The 24,602-nt window shown below is 43.3% G+C and overlaps 1 protein-coding gene across 2 annotated transcripts in view; it reads right to left on the bottom strand.

Moving 5' to 3' along the window:
* The window catches only part of LOC140917713 (vascular endothelial growth factor receptor kdr-like), a 182,650-nt gene that overhangs the window by 121,283 nt on the left and 36,765 nt on the right, over nt 1–24,602 (bottom strand). For both annotated transcript variants that reach the window (XM_073361074.1, XM_073361075.1), the window contains exon 2: nt 3,518–3,614. In XM_073361074.1, coding sequence (XP_073217175.1) covers nt 3,518–3,614 — 97 coding nt within the window. The remainder of the gene's footprint in view (nt 1–3,517; nt 3,615–24,602) is intronic.

Here is a 24,602-nt window from a genome sequence, read left to right as displayed (position 1 = left end):
TCTGCACTTAAATATCTAGGGCTATTAGGGCCGGATTCAATGAGTGTTTCCATTGACTTCAATTAGCTTTGGATCAGGTCTGTAATACAGTCCTGTCGCATAGGATGTGTAGAAGCGCACAGTTGCAGGGATAGATCCTGGAGGCATTGTGTCTCAAGGAGGCATTCCAGGAGCTGTGGAGGAGCAAAGGCCAGAGTGGCCCCTGCTACAGGATTCATGAGAGCAGTTCTGTTTGATCAGCATGGAGAGGGAGGAGTCATGGATCAAACCTTCTCCAGACTCCTGTGGAGAAGCTAGGGTCAGTGTTTAGTGCTAGTTTGAAGCATTTCTCTTTCTCCATGGGTGCAAGGACAGGATGGGGAGCTCTTTGTGCCTTTCCCCTCTCCTGGATGACTGCACCAGGCAAGACACAGTCTGGCCTTTAATTTTAAAAGGACACTGTGTTCACACTATCCTTACTCAGTGGACTGCCATTGACTTCAGGGGGACTGAGTAATGACCTCTGGCTTTTCACTACTGTGAGTAGTAATAGAGGGAGAACTCCAGGCAGGGCATATCCGTTCAGTGCAAAGGCACATGTGCTCCACAAGTATTGTTACTATATCCTGCTGTGAGTTCGTGTTAGCGAGCTGCTCTACAATCTTCCTCTGCGGGTCTGGGTCAGTTGCCTCGTATATGTGTAATGGGTGCCACAAGGGAGTGTGTGTCTGCCAGCAAGGTCCTGTTGCTCCTTAATACAAACATCCTCTTGGTTCTCAACTCTGTCCTTTGTTGCTTTCCTGAAGATGATGATGGAGTTGGGCTGAAATCTGGAGGCTATTCCCAGCATGTGGGTAAAGGAGAGTGCTGGGTAAACATGAAGCTATCCTCTCTGAGGGCAGCCTCACCCCCATCACTGGATGTACTGCACTGCACCACAGAGATGCTGAAACCCCAGCCTCATCCATCACACCAGCTTCCTGTATTTAAATGCAGAGAGGAAAGAGGCAAGGCAGACTTATTGTCCAGCCTTTTAGGGGGTGGTTCAAACTAAGAGCTCTTTTTCTGTGGAGGAATTCTCCATCCCCACCCCTTCTTCCCAGGCTCATGTCAGAACGACCACCCTTAGCAAAGGAGGGCCTCCCAGCAATGCCTGTCATTGCTCTGCCTCCAGGGGAACTGCAGAGCAACATGTGGTGCTCTGTCCCCTCATCTGCACTCACTACATTACACGGTCACTGGGGCACCTTTCCAGTCCAATGGCAGAAGAGTAGAGTAATGCGTCCAAGGCTTAGAGGCAGCCTGGTTTAACGGTTGGAGCATGGGCCTAGGAGTCAGGAGACTTGTGTTCTAATCTTGGTTTAATGCTGATAATGGGGGGCAGTGAAAGGACCCACATAGAACAGAGGGAATTTCACTCTACTCTCAGTTCTGACAGCTATTGTGCAAATCATGCTTCTCTCTTTTGCCGCAATCCAAACCGTCCCAGCTCCCTTTAACGATAGGAATAAGTTCAGATGACGTGTTTTAGACCAGTTCTTTAAACAGGGTTTTGTGTGTGTGCAAGACATGGCACTAGGCTAATTTACACCTGAGGACGTGATGAAAGTGTTCCAATGTTTAAGGCACATGAATCATGGGCAGAAGTTCCAGCTTTTGTACCTAGCTGTGGCAGAGACTGGTTGCTTTACCTTAGACAAGTAACTTAACTTCTCTGTGCCTTGGTTTTTCCCACGTGGATAGGGAGAATTACACTTTTCTACACCCAGGCGTGCCATGAGGACTTATGACTTAGTGGCTGTAAGGTAGTTTGAGCTTGCGGAGGCACTACAGAAGTGTAAAGCATGTTATTTATTTAGTCTTTCATCTGACAATACATGGATGAGGTGATAAATAAATTTAAAGAGCAACCAATTTAAAAAACAAAACTGAGAACCCACCTCTTTAATTAGCACCCGGGCACCTTGTAGAATTCACATCCACATAACACCGTGAAAAGAAATAATGCAGCTGGATATGAAAGGACAGTTTAAACTTTACAGTCATCACCACTGTCCACAGCTTGCCAAGCTATAAATACTATCTTAAGGTTCTTTTGACCTCACAAGCCAGTACCAGCTGCAGGTATCAGGAAAGAATCTCCTTCAACTGTATAACAAAATTGAACAAATTAGTGAGTATTTGATGGGGGGGGGGGGGGTGAGTGGATTTGCCGGAAGAAAGGGCAACACTGTTTTAAATGGACTGATTGGGACAAAATCAGAGGTGACACAAATATCAGTGTAAACTACAAGTTAGTAAATCAACGAAGTGGTAGAATGAATCTAAGCTAGTGTCATTCACATGCTGAAGGAGTGAGTTTGGGTTGGTGGCTGGCAAAACAACCAACAGGATGTGTCAGGTATAAAATAATGTGTGTGTGTGTGTGTGTGAATGACTGTAAGCAGGGGTGTCTTTTTGTTGTGTGTTTGTACAGCACTTAGCACAATGGTCTATGATTGGGCTCCTAGGTGCTACAGCAATACAAATAATAAATAATTGTGTATGACTTGCTTTAATGTCAACCTTCTCACATGCTTATGCCAGGCTTTTAAATCTTCTCACACCCTTCTGCTGGGTGGTTATTTTTGCTACAAGCCTGTCCTCCTGTTGTGTAAATCACAATTACTTACCCTGCTTTATACCACCCCCTCTGGGGCCTATCGTCTGATCCAGCGGGGCTAACCTTATGTTTTCACAAAGCTGAAAATTCCCCAACTCACTGTGTATTTACTACTCCAGTCATCTGCCAGTCAACTGCAAGAGAACACTTTACAACCCAGATTTGCCAAGGCTTATCTTCCTATGAATGCAAGTCTTGATCCCAAATTTGGCCCCTTCCCTGCAGGTTTTGCACACTGTGTCAATGGGTGAAAAGTCTCCATAATTTATGACCAACAGTCTGCGTTTTATGAGGCCTGGCTATCTTTGATTTAAAGGATATGATCTATTCAAACACGAGGGGTCTTTAAATGTACATATGCTGGTTGCTGTTTATTTAATTGTCATCTTATAGGCTAGACCGCATTTGGGGTCACTTGTGTACACAGAGAGGGCTGATTACCAATTGTGGTCAACAAGTCTGTCACTTATTTACACACACGGAGTGAAATAGAGAATTTACACACAGCAGAACTGAACCTTAGCTAGGCAAATCCTTATCCTAATCCAAATCCAGTATCCGAAAATGAGGTTTTTTTTGGTCTGCTGATATGATCCATCACTCACAAGACCATGGAAGTCTTTCCATGGACTTCAGTGGGAGTTCAACTGTGCCCATTTGCAACATCGAGGGTCCTATTGATCTGAAGAAGTTCTCTCCTCTCCATTCTATTAGACTAAATAAGATCCTACTCCACATGAAAATGCATGTCAGGGAAAAATATAGCAAAAGCTCCCCAGCTGCAGTTGAGGAGTACCCTTTTGATCCTGGGGTGGTTTTGTGCCCAGGCAGCCAATACATATCGGGGAAATCGGACACTGCTGGGGCAAACCTCACCTGCATGTTATGGCGAAGAAATCTCCTGCATTGATTACAATTTGATCTTCTGTAATGCTTAACTCTGGTTTCAGTAGCACTTCTTCCAGAGCAAGACCTGAGCCAAAATAAGGGAGAAAATACACAGTTAGGAATGTTTTCCAGGGGATACATTTATTAGAACAGACAATCGAATATGAGGGAGGCTTTCTGTAGTTCATATCTTTGGGGCCAAATTCTTCTTTCACTAAACTCATGTAACTCCACTGTAGCCAGGGGCTACATGAGGTTAAGAGAGAATGGAATTTGGCCCTTTTCCTTTCCAATGTTTATAATGTCTTCTCTAATGTCTGAAAATAACATTTCTTTCCCCACTTCTGTTTCATCTAGAGGTGGATCCACTCCATGTTACTCCCATTTTAGGCTAGACTAAGTCTATTCATTTCCATTACACTGACATAAAAGTGGAGTGCATGAGGCCCTCAATGAATAATTCAAGTTGTTGCAGGAGACAATACATTTTAAGTGTATGGTTTCCTTTAATGAACAACATACGTGGGGAAAATTTCTGGGGAGCAACTGCCTTCCCTTTATAAGTCTGCAATATCCAGCATATTGAAAAACAACAACACAACAATGACAAAACCTGCAGTATTCCTAAGTAATAGCCACAAATACGGCAGTGACACTTGCTTTGTTTGGGGACATTATTGTTGCAGAGTATAGCGCTGTTTCATAAGGCAAATTTACAGCCGTGTTTGTGGTCCTAACACCAATGTCAGTCTGTCACATGGCTGGTGTGGAAAACTCTCTCCATAGGGCAGTCATCAGCTTTTACTGCATGCTATCCTGACCTTCAAATTCCCTAGGGCTCTCTAATAACCGGCAGTGAGGATGCTAAGAGTATGTTTTATTTTGCCCCCTGTGACGAAGTTCCTCCTCTACCTTGGTGGGTCTTGCGCTTGTTGGCCGATTTGCTCGCCTCGGAGATTCATGGCAGCCCTCAGTTTGGCTGTTTTCGTGAACCCACAGTCCAGGTCAACTCCTCCTGTGTCTGACCAGGAGCTGGGAGGTTTGGGGGGAACCTAGGCCCGCCCTCTACTCCAGGTTCCAGCCCAGGACCCTGTGGAATGCAGCTGTCTAGAGTGCCTCCTGGAACAGCTATGCGACAGCTACAACTCCCTGGGCTACTTCCCCATGGCCTCCTCCCAACACCTTCTTTATCCTCACCATAGAACCTTCCTCCTGGTGTCTGATAATGCTTGTACTGCTCAGTCCTCCAACAGTCCGCGTTCTCACTCTCAGCTCCTCACACGCGCACCACAAACTGAAGTGAGGTCCTTTTTAAACTCAGGTGCCCTGATTAGCCTGCCTTAATTGATTCTAGCAGCTTCTTGATCAGCTGCAGGTGTTCTAATCAGGCTGTCTGTCTTAATTGTTTCCAGAAGGTTCCTGATTGTTCTGAAACCTTCCCTGTTACCTTACCCAGGGAAAAGGGACCTACTTAACCTGGGGCTAATACATCTGCCTTCTATCACTCTCCTGTAGCCATCTGGCCCGACCCTGTCACACCCCACATTATTAGTAAATCATACTTAGCATTTTCCAAAGGTAGATCTCAAAGCAGTTCACACAGATTGGTTAACATGTTATCCTGGTTTTACAGATGGGGAAATGGAGGCACAGAAAGGTGAAGTGACTTTGCCATGGTCACACAGTGAGTCACTGGCAGAGCACAGAGAAAAACCCATGTTTGCTGATGCCCACAATGGTGCCCTCTGTCCATTATGCACTGCTGCTCCGCTCTTTGGCAGAATTTGCCATTCGACTGAACTCTTAAAGTGGTCCTGTCAACTGATTTCAAGGTCCAAAGGTTAGATTTTGTTTTAAAAGGGTTTTATGAGACATAGCCTAGATTGAAATGTATGTATTCATGGTAGAGTTCAATAAATGTAACATCACCCTCCTCTGCTATGAAGCCAAACACAGCTGCAGAAAGTGAAACTGACAAGAAACAAAAGTGAAACTGGCCAGAGCAGTTGTCTTGCTCACACTGAGGGAAGAGTAATCAGTACAACCACAAATATGCTTCGATTTGTTTCTCATTTTCCAGAGCTATGACATTAAAGTCTTATGTTTTCTTTCCCTGTATGCACTTCAAATCTTCATCTTCTCCCTCACATTGAACTTGTTAAGCCAGAAATCCTTAGCTTGACTTATAACAAAGGCATTTTACTCAGCAGTGTAGCGATGTTAACATATTGAACAAAGAGAAACAGAGCTTTCAGATGGATGAAAAAGTGCTTTCCCTCCTGCCACTCCCAAATTTCTCTTTTAAAAAATTCATGTGAAATGGTCTCGGCACTGCACGTTCCTTCCGCGAAAAGTGACTCACTCCCATGTACAGCAGACTGGCTTCTTTCGTGAGCTATTCAAATTCCCGTCACAAACTCAGCAGAGGCTAGCTAATACCTGAGAGCTCCAGCCTTCTAAAAACGTTGCTTTCTAAAGACGGTGCCACTCAAAAACATTTTGCGAGAAACCCTCAGCAGGTGATACCAACTCTCTTCCTGAACTGCAAGCTCCCTCTCAGATGAGACATTAAACCAAGGTCTTGACCACTTGTCGTCATTAGAGATCCCATGGCACTTGTTGTATGACGACTGATATTATATAAGCTCCAGGGTCCTGGCCAAATTCCAGATTTTGCATTCTACCCTGTAGTTTCAATTTCACTTATTCTTCACTTATTTATTTGAAAATTGTTACAGCAGGTGATGTCATGGGTGCACAGTAACTGCTGGGTTTCTAACATGTCCTTTGCATAACCACACCCACCTATGTAACTTGACACCTATTGTTACAAATCTACTTTTCAGCTACTTCAGTTCCTCTAAGACAACACATTTATCTTTTCAATAACTGGTTCCTGTAACAACCTGTCAGTGGCCAGTAGATTTGGAAATATTTTTCAGTTTGTCATTTAATTAGCCAACTGAGCTTTATTTGAGTCCTGTGTGTATCTAGCTGGTTTTCTCAGGATATAGCCGCTAATGTGACTTGGGCTAGCTACATGGTGCTACTTGGCAATACTGGGTATGTAACCAGCCGACTGCGACCTGACATCGTCGTGACCGACACGGAAAAGAAGAAGATCCTCATGGTGGATGTCAGGGTGCCATTCGAAAACAGGTCACTGGCTTTCCACAACGCCCGAGCTCGTAAGGTGTTGAAATACACCTCACTGGTCGACACCCTGAGAGCCCAGGGCTCCGAGGTCCAGATCCACACCCTGATCATGGGAGCCCTGGGCGCATGGGACCCTCACAATGTGCCGGTGCTGAGAGTGTGCGGAGTCGGTCAATGCTACGCCCGGCTCATGCGATAGCTCATGGTGTCTGACCCCATCAGGTGGTCAAGAGACATAGACCCGGAACACATCATGGGACACCGTCAATACCAGATCAAGTAATCGAGACCGCTGGTCAAGGAAATAACCCACTTCCTTCCTTCCCTGACAAACCAATGGACGCACCCCACCCATGTCCTTATTCACTACACCAATACTGACTTGGACTCTTAATACATTCTATGGGTGGTGTACCTGAGATCACTTATCCACTGATGTTTTAAAAACTCCCGCACGCCAATCTGGGTCTATGCTAGATATGTACTATGTATGTATCTTGTGAACCTTGTAACCGATACTTGTAATCCCTCATAACCCAAGCCTGACCCCAGATGTACAATACCTTCCCTCTTAACTTCTGTAAATTTGACTTTAAACATTAACTTTAAGAAAATTTTTAATTCTTCACTTGGTCCCTCTGGTTCCTGCAGGGCTAACGTGGATCTTAAGTGGTGCATTATACTGGCTTTGTGCACAAGACTGAATTTCATCTTTAATGAGTGAATGCAGCATTGTTGCACTGGCTCTGTAGTGCCATACCATCAGCACGTTCTTGGCTGGCACTCGCTGATTAGATCTGAGCTGCTGTTGTTACTGGTGAGCAAGGCAGTTGTGAGGTTTTCATAATACTTGAAAATGTTTTTGCAAAAGACAAACGTGTTTTTCAATTACAGTGTTTATGTGGCTGAGCTACCTCTTTCACAGCGTTTGTTTTGGCTTCAGGAAGCCAAAGAACAGAATAAACAAAATGTAATTTCAATGCTTTTCTCCCCCATGCAGAGGGGGAAAATCCTTACCACACATACACTTCATGACTGCAGCCAGGGAACAGGACGGGTATTATAAACATAGCGTGTGCCTTCTCCTACTTGCCAAAGCCATATTAGAGAGTGGACAGAAAAAAAAATCAAAGGTGAAATGAAGAGGGTGGACCAGTGGGAAAACTGAAGCCGCATTGAATTAGAATCACTAGATGCTGAAACTAGCAAGGTGACCCCTCACGAAATTTACGTCCCTCCTACAGTCCCACCAGGGCCTGACTTTTCTTCCACTTTCCAGATCATTGCCCTGTTGGCCAAGAGATCATTTTTCTTGGAGGCTGGGGGCTGCCACAGGGCCTGGTGGGAAACAAGAATGGGAGTCGCCCTATTTTAATATTTGATTTATTTATTTGGAGAGGCTCAGGGGGTTGAGAAGCCAGTGGAATTATGAAAGTAACTTCCAGCAGAGAGTGGCAGGGCAAATAAGCTAAGTCATACTTAACAAAACATACCTGAACCTTCCTCCCCAAATACTGCATCCTAATATGTATTTAGTTAGGGCTGGATTCTGGCACCTGTATTCACACTGAACAATACCATCAATAGGATAGCTTGTGGCAAGAAGGTACTGCTCAGCTCGAGGACAGGTGGCAGAACTGAACCCTTAGGGGTGAGACATGCAGCTCTTACTCTCCCCTGGTGAGCACTTACTCACAGGAGCAGGGCCACTGATGTCAGGGTTGAGAAATCTAGCCTCAAAAGTCCTGTCAGGTCAAAGTTAAAGTCAATGTTTGCTTTCATATGAAGAAGCTTTTAAAAGTCCTTGGAAGCTTGTCCAGTGCACTGCTTATTTATTTATACTGCAACATGGTGAATTCTATTGCTGCCCTGCTCAGTGTATTCAGGTGAGCTATTTAGATTTTATGGCTCTATCAATAAATCTCTCAGCATTTACCAAAAAGATTTTTTTAATCCCGTGCACATTCAATCAAAATGTCAACCAGACACTTACAGAATCTCCCTTAAAAGGCTCCATTGTAACTCCCACAGGCCTCAATTCTACAACCCAATCTGATAGGGCAGATTGTCCCTGGACCTGGACAGGGTCCTGCTGAAGTCAGTGGCCCCTGCCCACCCAGCTCAGATTGCAGAATCCAGGCCTAGATTAACTTTCTCCTTTTCCCCAGTAAATAATTCTTGTCCTTCTCTTAGTAGTACAAGGGTCATGACATTCATAACAAGTGTTCTTGCCAACTACCTCATTACCAGAGCAAACCTACAATGAAGAGGAGGCAGGAAACGCGTCTCCACTTTGCAGTACAATACATAAAAGCAACAGGAAACTCATATCAGACCGGTGACTGCTCCTGCCATCTTCTTCTCCCTGAGTTATTGGTGGGTACACAGTACAGAGGGGAACTGCAGTGAAGTCAGTACAGCCTGTATTCATTGCTCTGCAGGGTTTGGTTGGGGAAGTGGGTGGCTGGCCTGGTCCCCTCTTACTCCCACCCCTTGCACAGATCCCTGGGGTCTGGGATGGGAGGGAGGAGCCAATACTGCGGACTGGCCCCCATCCCCTTCTGCACAGTGAGGGCCACATCTGTGTACAGCATACCCTCTGCATGCAGATCTGAGGGGAGGTGATTGGGACCCTGGGTAATTTAGTCCAGGCTCAGCACTTAAAAGAAAAAGGGTTTACCATCTTAGCATGATAATGATTTATTTGTATTACTGTAGCATGTGGGTGTGGTCAGGTCCATTATGTTAGGTGTTGTACAGGCGTAGAGTAACAGACAGCCCCAGCCCCGAACAGCTTACAGTCCAAGGCATCATCACCAACTCTCATGATTTATCACAAGTCTCAGGATATATGGTATTTTTTCCTAAAGCCCCACTCCCTGGAGTCAGGTGATGTGGTAAACATCTCATTAAAAAAGTCACTTTCTTGATCTCATGGTTGAAAAGAGAGTGAAAATGTGAACCCTGAGGGCTCCAACACTGGAAGATAAATAAAAAGAACTCAACATTTATCATTATTTTTTAAATCTCATGGGTTTTGATCACTTGGGATTGGCAAAACAGACACATGGTGGGGAGGGGAGATACAGGCACAAATAGAGGATGTGACTGTGCCTAAAATCTTACAGCTGGTCGACAGTAGAGCCAGGAACAGAACCCAGCTTTCTCCTGGCTCCCAGCCAGTACCCTCGCCACTGCATCATGCTGTTTCTAAGAACTGTTTCCAGGGAGTTTTTTAAAACATTTCTCTGCGATGTTGAAAACACAACCACAACCACGTTGTGCAAGTGCCTGGAAACCAAGCTGAGTCAAATGCAAAAGGTAATCCAGTAACTGTAAAGGGAAGAAAATTATGTCCAAAATTCTTTCACTTGTAATAATCCAAGGTATCATTTGTTGTACAGGTCAAGTCAATTTTTAATTTATGATTTTAAGCATCATCTGTGCAGTGTAACTGCACAACTCCCTAGGTAGCCGTCTTGAAAGGAATACCGCAAGTGTTTGGAGAGATTGAATATGTACATGTATAGGGACAAATAATGTCAGTATGAAATCTGATGAAAAGATCCATATGTCCATTCTGGTGGTGAGATATAATAGATGTGTAGGCTGCTGTTTGACTTCCAGTCCAAGCTGTTGTACTATTGGTTGAAACTATAGTAAAGAACAAAATTGTCAGATACACAGATGAACATAATTTGTTGGGGACAAGTCAACATGGTTTTTGTAAAGGGAAATCATGGCTCACCAATCTACTAGAATTCTTTGAGGGGATCAACAAGCATGTGGACAAGGGAGATCCAGTGGATTTCCAGAAAGCCTTTGATGAGGTCCCTCACCAAGGGCCCATAAGCAAAGTAAGCTGTCATGGGATAAGAGGGCAAGTCGTCTTATGGATTGGTAACTTGTTAAAAGATAGGAAACAAAGGGTAGGAATAAATGGTTGTTTTTCAGAATGGAGAGAGGTAAGTAGTGGTGTCCTCCAGGGGTCTGTACTGGGATCAGTCCTATTCAAAATATTCATAAATGATCTGGAAAAAGGGGTAAACAGTGAGATGGCAAAATCTGCAGATGATACACAACTACTCAAGATAGTTAAGTTCCAAGCAGACTGCAAAGAGCTACAAAAGGATCTCTCCCAACTGGGTGACTGGGCAACAAAATGGCAGATGAAATTCCATGTTGATAAATGCAAAGTAATGCACATTGAAAAACATAATCCCAACTATACATATAAAATGATGGGGTCTAAATTTGCTGTTACCACTCAAGAGAGATCTTGGAGTCATTGTGGATAGTTCTCTGAAAACATCCACTCAATATGCGGCGGCAGTCAAAAAAGCGAACAGAATGTTGGGAATCATTAAGAAAGGGATTGACAATAAGACAGAAAATATCACATTGCCTCTATATAAATCCATGGTATGCCCACATCTTGAATACTGGATGCAGATCTGGTCACCCCATCTCAAAAAAAAATATTGGAATTGGAAAAGGTTCAAAATAGGAAAGGGCAAAAAAAAATGATTAGGGGTATGGAACGGCTTCCATGTGAGGAGAGATGAATAAGACTGAGACTTTTCAGCTTGGAAAAGAGATGACTAAAGGGGGATATGATAGATGCTTATAAAATCATGATTGGTGTGGAGAAAGTAAATAAGGAAGTGTTATTTACTCCTTTTCATAACACAAGAACTAGAGCCACCAAATTAAATTAATAGGTAGCAGGTTTAAAACAAAAGGAAGTACTTTTTCACACAACGCTCCGTCAACCTGTAGAACTCTTTGCCAGAGGATGTTGTGAAGGCCAAGACTATGACAGTGTTCAAAAACATAGCTAGGTAAGTTCATGGAGGATAGGTCCATCAATGGCTATTAACCAGGATGGGCAGGGATGGTGTCCCTAGCCTCTGTTTCCCAGAAGCTGGGAATGGGTGACAGGGGATGGATCACTTGATGATTTTCTGTTCATTCCCTCTGGGGCACCTGGCATTGGCCACTGTCGGATGACAGGATACTCGGCTAGATGGACCTTTGGTCTGATCCATTATACCTGTTCTTATGTTCTTATCTCCCTTTTATGTAATTCAGCACAAGGAAGAAAGGAAATGTGAGCCATGACATAAAAGATGGTCTAACACCTGCATCAGATGACAAAGAATAATTAATAATCAGACAGGAGGCTGCTATCTTGACAGCTACATAAAGCATTTTAGGACTAAGACCCTGAATCTGCAAAGACTCATGCACACAAATAGCTTTATGCATATGTTTGACCTCAATAGTCCATCCATGTGTAAAATTGCACTCATATATATGTCTTTGTAGAATTAAGCCCCAGGAAATATAAGGTCCCACTAGAAATCACTGAAAATCAGATAGTTTTAAAGTTGATTTAGGGGGAAAATATATATGCTTAATGTTTTCTTTTAATTTAATTATTGATAAGAGTTTGGGTTTTTATTTTTTAACACTAAGACATTTTATCCTAAAGTGACTTGATCCTTTTATCCAAATTAGAAAGTTTGTCTCAAAGTTGAAGTGTAGACTAGAAATGTGGCTGGACTCTGAAAAGTTACTGTGAAAACACAATCGTGGGGCTGTAAAAATAACACCCTGGGTTGTGGCTTGAGTGTCATCACCGGTAGATAAAGATCCTGCAGCTCGCGCATGGTGGGGCATAGAATGGCAGCAGTTCTACTGGCGATGCAAGAGACAGAACAGACGGCAGCTCAGTCTCCTATTGCTGTTTTGCCTCGGCAAGGCTAACTGGAGTAAAAAGCAATATTCCGTACTTTTGATGGCAAAGTCAGCAAATCTGATTCTGAGAAAGCTCCTCTGATGGGTCATAAGGTGTTATTTTTACAGGGGTATTTTAATGATCATAATCACACCAAAGGAGACCCTACTCTCACTTGAGGGAGGAAGTGCTGCTATTCAGTGAATAGTTGTGTGCATGAAGACCGAACATCCATAATCGTTTGTGGATTTAGGTTCAAGGTCACCATTCATAGGAGGGCAAGAAACAGCTGTGCGACCAGCTCTCGTGATTTTATCACGAGTCTCACAATATTTGCTATGTTTTATTAAATCCCCAGCTCCTGAAGCCATGTGATCATGAAGGAATCTCAGCTTTTTTCTTTCTTTCTTTTTTTTTTAAAGTAACTTTCTCTAGCCCTTGTGGTAATGGGGAAAGCTAGAAAAATACCAGAAGGTAAATAAAGACCGCTTATCCCAATTTTTAAAATCTTATTATTTATGCCAATCTCATGATTCTGGGGGGGATGATTTTTGAATGTTTGGGATTGGCAATACTAGAATCAGATACTAACATATAATAGGGTGAGATGCCTCATCTTCTCCATTCAGAACACATAGCTTCCACAACTAAATGGCACTGTTGCTACTGCTTTGGCCTCATCTGCAAGAGAGGAGGGATGTTGTGGTTAAGGACCTGGGCTGTAACTCAAGAGATGAGAACATAAGAACGGCCCTACTGGGTCAGACCAATGGTCCACCTAGCCCAGTCTCCTATCTCTGACAGTGGTCAGAGCCAGAGCTTCAGAGGGAGTGCACTGAACAGGGCAAATCTGGAGATTTCGGTTTAATTCTTGACTCTGGTATAGACTTCCTAGGTGACCTTGGGCAAGTCACTTCATCTCTCTGTGCTTCAATCCTGCATCTGTATACTGGGGACAATCGTACTCAGTTTGCCTGCCTGTTTAGCTTTCAAGCTGTCTTTTTCTATGTGTTTGCAGAGTGCTCAGTGCAATGGGGCTCTTTAGGTGCTGCTGTAATACAAATAACAGAAGCGGTATTAGTCTGTGTGCACATTGCCCTGCTGAACAACTCTGTCCAAGATTTCTCAGCATAGCATTCAAAGCTTAGGATAAAGACAGTATTATAGTGGGAATGTCATAGGAGTTAGAGGAGGTATGGTTTAGACGGTGACTTACCTCAGATCTTCACCAGTATAATAAATGCCCTGCATGCCTGGTGCTGACATCCACACCCTTCTGCATGCTGCCTAAACCATGCTTATCATCAATCACCTGATTCTTCAATGCTGGGAAAAACACTCAAAGGTGATGTGAAAATAAAATACAGGCCCGGAAAACAAAACTCCTTCAAGAAGTGAGAGCCGGTCAATAGCAACCTGCCAAACCATCAGAGCAGGCAGGAGAAGTTTCAAATGCATGTGTTTCTCAGGTATGTGGAACAGTCACATTTTTAAACAGAAGCCCAGTACCAAGCATACAGAGGCAAGGCAGCTACTTAATAGCCTCCAAATATAGGGCTTGGCTGTAAAAGAAAACTCCTAAGGAAGATCGCTGATAAGCCTTTCTCTGTAAATGCCATGAAGGTCGTGGAGATGGGCCTGAGAACCAGAGCAACGGATGTCACCCGTGTCAACCTGTACGCCCTCACGGCCATCTGGCTCGTCAGCACCACCAACGCTGCTCTCAAAACCATCTGACCATTGATCCACCTGCCCTCTTTCTTGCTCCCTGGGAAAATCAGGACTGATGTAGTGTCCTGAAGCTGGGTGCTGACAAGTAGGTAGGTTTCTGTGCCTCTTTCTGGGAGAAGCCCCCTGTGAACTCGGTTTGACAGTAGAAGGGAATGTCATTGTGGCCACATTAGAAAAGGCCCGTGATTAAAGCTTTCTACACACCATAGATTAAATGACAGGCTGCTGCTGAATGTTTCAGGTATGGAGAGAGACAGCAGACCGGCAGATGAATTTTATGTTTCAGGTACCTAATATCCTGTTGATTTCAGGGCTATGATTTCAGGGATGAGGGCTGCTCGCCAAGTTCAGCTAGAGACTAGCTACAAAGAGATAAAGTACCTGGCAGATTGTGTAAGGTGTGACAAGCAGGCAAACCATCAGCAGTGGGTAGTTTCTGTTTTGTAACATAAAATATGAAGCCACATTTCCAGTGAGTTCACACTACACTCACTAGAAAGAAGATTTTGCAAACACAGGCCTATCATGGCCACACCTGATCTATGTGGTGAATTTTCACAGGTGCTGAGTACCTACAGCTCAATGAGCATCAGTTGGATGCTACACAGTTTATAGAGCACTTTGAAACTTTTTTTGAGTTGAAAGGCATTGTACAAATAGAAGCAATGTGCCTTTCCCTAAGAAGTCGTGTTGATATGATTATTTATATAACAGGAATGCCCATAGACCCCAGCCAACATCTGTGCCCCATTGAGCTAGATTCTGTATGTACACAAAACAAACAGCCCTTGCCCTGGACAGCTTACAATTTAAATAGACAAGAGGTGGGGAAAATGGATACAGCATACAGGCAGCCGATTAGCAACTGAGGGATTAATTGATTGGACTGTTCCAGGTCAAGCTGGGAGACTCTGGCAGAGCCAGGACTCAGATCCAGGTTTCCTGAGCCCAATTACTTGTCCGTGAGACCATTCTTCCCTGCACTGAAGCTACACAACTTGGCAGGAAAATTGGTCAACATTTAAAATTTTTAAACCTTTAGGTTTTGTGGGGTTTTTTCAGGGGAAATGTATAAGACAGAACACAGAGAGCCACACATTCATGGACACTTCTGTGAGTGTAGACGAGTGTGTGTGAGCAGAGCACTGGCAAACCTGCCCGAAGTTACAGCTCCAGGTCCGAGAAAAGGTTAACGCAGTCATTCCAAGCAGAGTAAAACAATCTATAGATCTGCTTTACCGACCGTTAAAAAGCTGCCAATAAAGACTTTAATCCCAGAGATGTGTCAATGGGCAAAGCAATGGGTTTCATACTTTTGCTGACTTTCCAAGCCATGGGAGTTAATATGAGTGTAGCTGATTCGTGAGCCGTGTAGTCCACACCTGTTCTTGTTTTCAGTGCTGCACAAACAGACCGCCTGGTACGGCTCAGCTAAAGGCAGTAGCTTGGGTCTGAATGTTTCCAGCATCAACAAAAATAACATCATCCATCCCCAGTGGATGGGAGATCTCCTGTATCGCAGTAAAAACAACTGCTTAGCAGAGTCAGTGTTAAAAGATAAGAAACGTTCTCATGGGCTTTGCTGAGTTCCTGCAACACTGTCTTACCCAGAGACACATCAGCATTTCCTGACAAACTGCCACAGGGTCACTCACACTGGTTTCCTCCTCTAATCAACAGCAGCCCTTTGGAGGGGTCACTCAATTGCCTTGCGTGTTGACGTTTGGAAACCCTGTGTTAATTACCAGGGCCTTTCACCCTTTGTTTCTCTGCTTTAGAAATGCAGCCGTCACATTCTGACCACACCTGCTTGGAGGAAACTCCTCGAGTGGCCAACACCATACGCTTTCCTGATTCTTACCAACCACTGTATCAGTTACAGATTTATGGAAAGGGGCCACAGAAAGCGGTGGCAGGTCAAGACTGCTTGGTCTTGAACTGCATCAACTCATTAATCAGAGTCATTGTCTCCTCCTTGACACCGTGGTGCACAGAGAGCTTAATAATGACAGAGACATTGCCACTCTGTGTCCAGTTTGAGTTATGGAGGGGCCATAGGCATGTCCTTTCTTCATAGTTTTATGACAGATCCAGAATTTAGAACTTCAGGCATAAGATAAACATGAGAGCTGGGAAAGGGGGTAGCACCATCTGCAATCAGCTGCAAAGTGATATTCACTCAAGCGTGGTTTGAAGTATTTGGGAAATGCAGTAATCTCATAGCTATGGAAAAAAGGCAGGGAATGTTATTTCATGGTCAAAATGATGGCAATTCCTTTGGGAAAGAGAAGACCTGGCACAGCTCCAGGATTTAGAAATATGCAGAACCAGTGGGAGGGAGAAAGGAGTCCATGCTGATTTGTTGCACGAGGGACTCTTTAGAAAAACCAAAAAAGGAAAGGGGCTGCATTAGCCTTCCCCTATCTAGTCCTCCCAAAAGAAGCTTTTAGGGTTACATATGCAAGTGTTTCACATCTTGTTTCCCAGACACTATTACTAAATGTGAGCTGCAGACATGTCCTTCAGTTCTTCATCCCACGGGACTGACTGTAAGGAAAAGAGGTGTCTCTTCTCAGGACAGGACTTTAGTGCGGGTGAAGTTACTTATTGACAGGCCTGGAGAACGAGGGCCCCTGTTCAACTCTAGCATGGGCATAGCATGGGCAGCAGCAATGTATGATCTCACTGCCCTACCAATGGGTTTGACCCAATCAATGCTCATTGACATCAATGGGAAACTTTCCCTTAATTTCAATGGGGTTTGATTCAAGCCTAATATGTCTTACCAATAGTGTGGAGGAAATATCACTAAGGGTGAGACAGCAGATCATGCTCCATCTGCCCAGCCACAACCTCTCTCCAGCTGCCATTTGGACAGCAGGAGGCATTTAACAAATCTCCTCAATGATTTTGTTGCCACCTCAGCTTCACCCTACTGGAAATGCTAGAACTGGAAGTCTCTTCTAGAGTCTTGTGTAGAGACAAAAGTGGATCTCTGCCAGGTTTTTTTCCTCCTTCCCTGGAAGCACCAGGTATTAGCCACTAACAAAGGCAGGATAGCGGACCGGATAGCTCCGTCTCTAGTCTGATCTCATGTGGCCAATCCTATGTCCCTGTGTTCGCTCAGAATTCTCATAAGGGATGAGTTTTGGAGGGGGTGTTTTTGCACTGATTTATCATCGCTTCTCTTGTGTGTCAGCCTGACACCTCTTTGTAGATGCAGACATACTTAAACATGGGCTGCACGTTAGGGTTTCTAGTTTTCCAGAAATGCTTTGTTCACTTCCCATTAATCTAATCAAGATTGCTCTATGCGGGATCATCTGTATGTTGCGCATAGTCACTTAGACAGTTTTGGATGCTAAAGAAGGAATGTTTTAAAACCCCTTTAATTAAATTACTTTATTATTTTGAGCACTTATCAGTAGATTAGCTCATTTATCAAAGGTGACATGTAAGGCAGGAAAGTCAACAGCAGTAAGTCGCGAACTTCATGTATGTCCTTGCTGCGGCAGTAAACATTGTGTTCGCTCACACATCACTGGGATTACATTTGGCACCTCTATATTTCTTTCAAACTTATTTGTTTTGTACAGCTGCAAATAATGAAAGCAATCGTTGCGCTGACTCCACTCCAAGAATTATTCCCCAACTTCTGAGTACGTACAGAAAGAATCACTCCTTATTGAAATATATTCTGATGTGAGCCAGGACCTCTGGTAAAAAAAACAAGTGGTAAATTTGTATCTGCCCAAGCAATAATTTCTCTCCTGTTCCTACTTTGCTTTAATATTTATATTTAGGCTTGGCAGAATTTGATTTTTTTTATAGTTTCAGTTGATAATATCAATGTTTATTTTTAAGAGCTTTTACAGAATTTTTTCTGTTTAAGTTTTCACACGCGTAAAAGTACGTTTTTAAAGCATTTTTTCTATTTTTATTGATTTAAATTGTCCCAGTTGTGGGAGATTATGTGGGGTGTCAAAGAATAGTTGCTCCAACCCCTCAGACAGAGACAAACACCTGCAAGATCTCTATCAAGCATTCTTACAACTACAATACCCACCTGCTGAAGTGAAGAAACAGACTGACAGAGCCAGAAGAGTACCCAGAAGTTACCTACTACAGGACAGGCCCAACAAAGTAAATAACAGAACGCCACTAGCAATCACCTTCAGCCCCCAACTAAAACCTCTCCAACGCATCATCAAGGATCAACAACCTGTCCTGAAGGATGACCCATCACTCTCACAGATCTTGGGAGACAGGCCAGTCCTTGCTTACAGACAGCCCCCCAACCTGAAGCAAATACTCATCAGCAGCCACACACCACACAACAAAAACACTAACCCAGGAACCTATCCTTGCAACAAAGCCCGTTGCCAACTGTGTCCACATATCTATTCAGGGGACACCATCATAGGACCTATCACATCAGCCACACTATCAGAGGCTCGTTCACCTGCACATCTACCAATGTGATATATGCCATCATGTGCCAGCAATGCCCCTCTGCCATGTACATTGGCCAAACTGGACAGTGTCTACACAAAAGAATAAATGGACACAGATCGGATGTCAAGAATTGTAACATTCAAAAACCAGTCGGAGAACACTTCAATCTCTCTGGTCACTCAATTACAGACCTATAAGTGGCAATTCTTCAACAAAAAAACTTCAAAAACAGACTCCAACGAGAGACTCCTGAATTGGAATTAATTTGCAAACTGGATACAATTAACTTAGGCTTGAATAGAGACTGGGAGTGGATGGGCCATTACACAAAGTAAAACTATTTCCCCTTGTTTATTTCCCCTCCTACTGTTCTTGTCAACTGCTGGAAATGGCCCACCTTGATTATCACTGCAAAAGGTTTCCCCCCGCCACCCCACTCTCCTGCCGGTAATAGCTCACCTTTCCTGGTCACTCTTGTTACAGTCAGTATGGTAACACCCATTGTTTCATGTTCTCTGTGTATATAAAATCTCCGCACTGTATTTTCCACTGAATGCATCCGATGAAGTGAGCTGTAGCTCACAAAAGCTTATGCTCAAATAAATTTGTTAATCTCTAAGGTGCCACAAGTCCTCCTGTTCTTTTTACGATACAGACTAACACAGCTGCTACTCTGAAAAGAATAGTTATTTACTGACACTAGTTAGTCACTGAAATTCAAAAATACTAAAGTTTTATGATCATTAAAACACAACTTGTCAACATCGCAGGTCAAAATATACAAACTCGAATAAGTTCTCAAGCAGCATTTTTCTTATTTTGCCTCTCTGTACATTTCAGTTATTATTGATGGGACTATTTCTCTCCTCAGTTTGGATGTGTACAGTGAAATCGATGTAGATCAACATTTACAGACAAAAATATAATCTTCCCAACCCTATTTATGTTTGACTTTTAGCCTGAAATTCAGAAGGGGCTTCAGAACTATTTAATCAAAGAGAATGGCGGTTGTTACAAAGAGGAGCTTTCTGAGATCAGTGTTCTGCTTCAATTGCCCATAGGAGAGGTTACATCTTTCTAACTCTAACATAACAAAAATCACCACAACAACCATTTCCTCTTCTGTGTAGATACCCTTATTATTTCAGACATTTTAAAAAAGCTAGATCATTGTTAACTTTTATGTTTCAATCTTAATACCTATTACACACTTGTCAACAAGCATAGAAATATACAAACGGGTTGCCATTACATACAATTAATCCATCGTTTCCCAGAGGGTGATGTGCAACCCACAGTGGGCACTAAGGGGGCACAGCACAAGTTACCTCCAGGCTGCCCTGCTAACAAGGCAGGGTGAAAATGGGTATGTGATTGATTTAATTTTTCTGAATGGGGAATCAGCTTTTAAAAATTTGAGATGGTACAATAGGCCTTAAAGGGACCATTTAATAATTCACCTCTACTGTCAGTACAGGTCAGACTTTATACTGTCAACATAAATACTAGGGAAAGTTTTCTCTTAGCTAACCAGGAAGGATGTTAACAGGATAGCTGGTGTAAATTGATATAACTGTATTAAAGTGATGCTGATTTACACCAAGTAAGAATCTGGCCTTCTATCTTCAAATCCCGTAGACAAAAAAAAAAGAGAGAGAAAGAGAGAGAGAAGTATGTTATATACGTAAACCTATCATTATTACCTAACATCTTTGAACCATAAGTACAATTATGGAACCATCTTCAATTATACAATAACAAGAAAACATGATCTATTTGGTTGGGCATGTCTTTAAAGAGAGCTGGGATTTTATTTGGTCCAGATTGAAAAAAATCAAGGGAATTACACAGGCAAAAATGGTTAAGATTGAAAATGTAAAGGCACAAAACTCCGACGGCTGGTAAATGTGGGGTATGTCTGCGCTGGAGCAAGGGGCGTGATTCCCAGTCACACAGACATATTGGCACTAGCTCTCATGGACTGAGCACACTGAAAAAAGTAGTGTCACCATGGTAGCCCTGGCAGTGGCTAGCCGCCCTGAGTACAACCAGCCTGACCTCCGTGAGTACATAATCAGGACGGCTGGCCCATGCTGCACCTCGCTGCAGCTACCCTACTGTTTTTAGTGCACCAGCTTGATGAGCACTAGCACCAGGATGTCTCAATGAGCTGGGAATCACGCCCCCCAGTTCTAAGTGTAGACGTAGCCTTAGGTAAGTTTCGTTGGCCGCATTGCATAGATTAAAGCACTGGGAAATATTTAATTCAAAAGCTGTATGTTTAAGGGGGTCAGGTTGTCACTGTTGAGGGACATATAGCTCTGTGAGTTTAAATTCTCAGCCATCATGCTGCATTTGCACAGATACTTGGCAAGTAATAGTCATACACAACACAGCATTTCAGCAGACTGAAGAAACCGAAATACTGACCTGTATGTTAACATACCCATTTCACAATAAAATACGACACTATTCAGTACTCTCCAGCTGTGAAAGGGTTTGGAAATACCCACAATTGAGACGCTAGAGTGAATTTAGAATAAATGGGGGAAAAATTAAGAGCCCAGGTCCTGCTGTCTTTACTCCGACAAACATGCATCGTGTTCATGGCAGTGAAAGAACTTTCACTATGTTCAGCCCCTGCATTGGGTGCACAAAAGGGGAGGGGGGCTCCTGGCTCACACTCAGTCCCCAAACACCTATGAACTAGATAAAACTGAGCCCTCAGTGGGAATTTCATATAATGGCCATTTTAAGACCTGAAAGAGACATCATCAGCCTGGTCCATGGACAATGGACTAACCAAAACCATGCAACGTGGATCCCTTCTAGGTCATATTTTTCCTTCCTGGAAATCTTCATACGCTGCAATGATTTGTTTGCAGCAGAGATGAGTCAGGGGGGCCAGATGAGGAATAAGGAGGACTCTGGCTTACACAGCCCTTCCTTTGTTAAGCATTTGTTAAAAACTGCATCTTGACAAGGCCACCAAGGTCTTAAACTTGATAGCACCAGATTTCAGAGAGTGGAGGTTTCAGTTCAAGTGATTTGCGAGCCAGGGAGTAAGACAACCAGCCCCACATCACTACTTATGGTTCAAACCTGCCAAAGGATTAAGAGCTTCCAATGCTATTACATTTTCTTCAAAACGGAAACTCCAAGTTTCCTTGCTTGTTGCCAACTATTATTTCAAAGTATCTCTATTCCTCTGTATTCTGGGATCTTCGGACAAGTATTGAGAGCCTGAAGCTAAGGAAGGAAAACTTTTAGGATAGATAGTAAAGATAGGCTCCGGATGCAAAATCTAAAACCACATTTCTAACACCTCAAGCTTCAGGGATGTTTGCCTGTAAGGTTTTGGATTCAGCCCACTATGATTGTTTTGTCAGTTTCCCAAGTGTTAAGCAAATCTAACAACAGTTTTGTCCCCAATCCCCTCTTCTGCTCTTCTGTTTATTCTGCTGTCGCTGCCATTTTGTCTAAATTTTAAACTGTGAGCTCTCCGGACTGTCTTTGAGTTATTTGTTGTACTGTCTTTGAGGATGATGGGATCCTTACGTGCTACCATAACAACGATAATGTTCTGAATGTGGATTTTGTCATCTTTCGGCCTGTAAAGTAGAATCAGAATTCTGGAGATCTGATCATGAAAGCGATTGTTCATCTGCTCCCATTGTTGCAAGATGTATGATTTTGCAGAGCTGAAGTATATCTTCTTCAGGCTGAACTATAGCAGACCATGGAATTTGTCTCCTCAATGAAGTGGGGCCAGACCTAGCATCTGGGATATTTAAAATAAGACTGGCCAAAGCACTAAAAGGCATCCTGTTAGGAACATTCCTCCATTGAAACTAGATGAACTACAAGTAATAATCCAGACCCTCAAGTGCCCATTTAGGGCAGCTTTATAGTCTTTTTGTGGTCCAACAGGGCCATAGTTCTGGGCAGTACTTGCCCTATTGGGTCTTTTCCATTGATGACTTCTCTGATGTCATCATCTTGGTGATGATGATGCCTTAACCACCACCAAGATTCAAAAATAGAAGACCAACACAAAGATTTCATCTCTATACTGAAGGCTTAAGTGGGACTTAAGCAATACATAGTTCTTGTGCTGCCCCCTCTACACAGGGCTGATTTCCCCACTCTCTGATCTTCCCTGCAGTTATTGAAAGTTATTGTGACCCTACAAGCCCCACAATGCCAATTGGGAAAGCGTTCTCTGTTCTGTAACAGCAACTCCTACCAGGCCTGGCAAACTCACTGCACCTAGTACACTGCTTTCACAGCATTTATCCAACAAAAGGTTGCGTGAAGTGTCTATAAAAAGCTTATGTCATGCTGATCCGCATAAATGTTGCAAGATGTACATAGGGATGATATTTAAGGAATTGTGTGTATGTACTGAAATTGTATTTTAGAGTCTGTGTCCCAGGCATGGTTGACAAACAGGTTTTGCTGGACAAAGGGACAGATATTCACCTGCCTGCCTAGGTTCAGATGGAGATCAAACATTGTAAGCCAACACAATGGAAACTTGTTTGGCATATGGAGTTAACATAGGCACATGAAGACAACTTGGAGCTGGCACACCAGGGAAGGAACCATGGTGGGGTCATCGTGACTCTGGGGCCAAAACTTTGGGGAAATACAAAGCGAAACAAAAGGACATTTTGGTATCCAACATGGAGGAAGCAAAAGGATGGCACTTTTTGCATTCATGACAGGTGGATCCCAGCCATGTTGATTGATTGTTTTAGGTGCGAAACGACTTGAGACTAGGATTTGAGTCTGTTAAAGTTACGTGCAGACTCTTAGAAGCATGTTACACTTTTTGTTTTATATGTAACCATTTCTGTTTCCATTATCCTTACTCAGTGTCTCTTAAATCTTTATCTTTGATAACTAACTTAGGATTGTTTTTGCTATCACTATATCTTGGGGCTGGGAAGCTGCCAAAGTTCTCAGTCGATATGGCTTCAGTAGAGAACATCTCCTTGAAAAGAACCTCCCCGCGTGCTCATCTTACTCATTGGCCCAGAAAAGCAGCAGACAGGGGGAGTGAACTAAATGGATGTGGCGATGAAATTCTGAAGAGGGACGTGCAGGCACCGCTGAAGTAGAATGCAAATGCACCCACAATTAGCTTTCAGCCACTGTTGCTGTTATCATTCCACAAGTTATAAAAACAGAAGCAAATGAGCCAAGCCCTCCTGACATCAGCACTATTAATTCTCCATACTACACTTTGATGTATTTGATCGAAATGCCTGGATCATTTCTGCTGGGAACGGGAAAATGCTAAGTGGTGGGTAAAACTTGACCTCGTGGGTAATTCTTTTCTTTCTTTTTTTAATACACCCATTAAGAAGAAAAGGCTTTAAAAATATCCCTTTTGACCTGACACCAAAATCTGTTTTCAATCTAAACTCTTCCGTTTGTGTTTGTCTCGTCTGTGTCCCTCTTTCAAGGGAAGTTTTTTGGGTTTTTTTGCTATTTTGGAAAGACAAAATAAGTTGTTTGTCTGAACTGGGGAGGGAGGAAAAGAACCCAACGATATTCTTAAACAGTTTCAGTTGTAGTTCCTGAGCTGCTGCAGGCTAGGTGTATTATCCACTGTTTGAAACCTCCTTGTGCAGATTGGGCTAACGAGACCTGGAAAGTGGTTTCTTTGCTGGTTTACATTAAACTGGAAAACACCAATCAGATACTGGAGATGGGCACAAATCATTTCTGATGTCCTTAGTGACACACTCCGTCATGCTTCAACCATTTCTGGGCTGGCTCAGCCACGCCGTTACCCTTACGTGACCCCACCGTCTCCCCTGTTGGTTAGGCTTTGCGGCAGCTGTGACATAATGTTTTTGATGGCAGGGTCTGGAGGAATTCTGCTTGTGGCAAGGCATAAATCTGCTTTGCATTAGCACTCCACATATTTATCAAGTCTTTATACCACATGGCTGCCTGTTGACAAACGTCCCCCTCTTCTCC

The sequence above is a fragment of the Lepidochelys kempii genome, chromosome 9 (genome assembly GCF_965140265.1).
Source record: "Lepidochelys kempii isolate rLepKem1 chromosome 9, rLepKem1.hap2, whole genome shotgun sequence".
Classification (NCBI taxonomy): domain Eukaryota; kingdom Metazoa; phylum Chordata; order Testudines; family Cheloniidae; genus Lepidochelys; species Lepidochelys kempii.
This window is presented reverse-complemented; position numbering and strand designations above follow the sequence as displayed.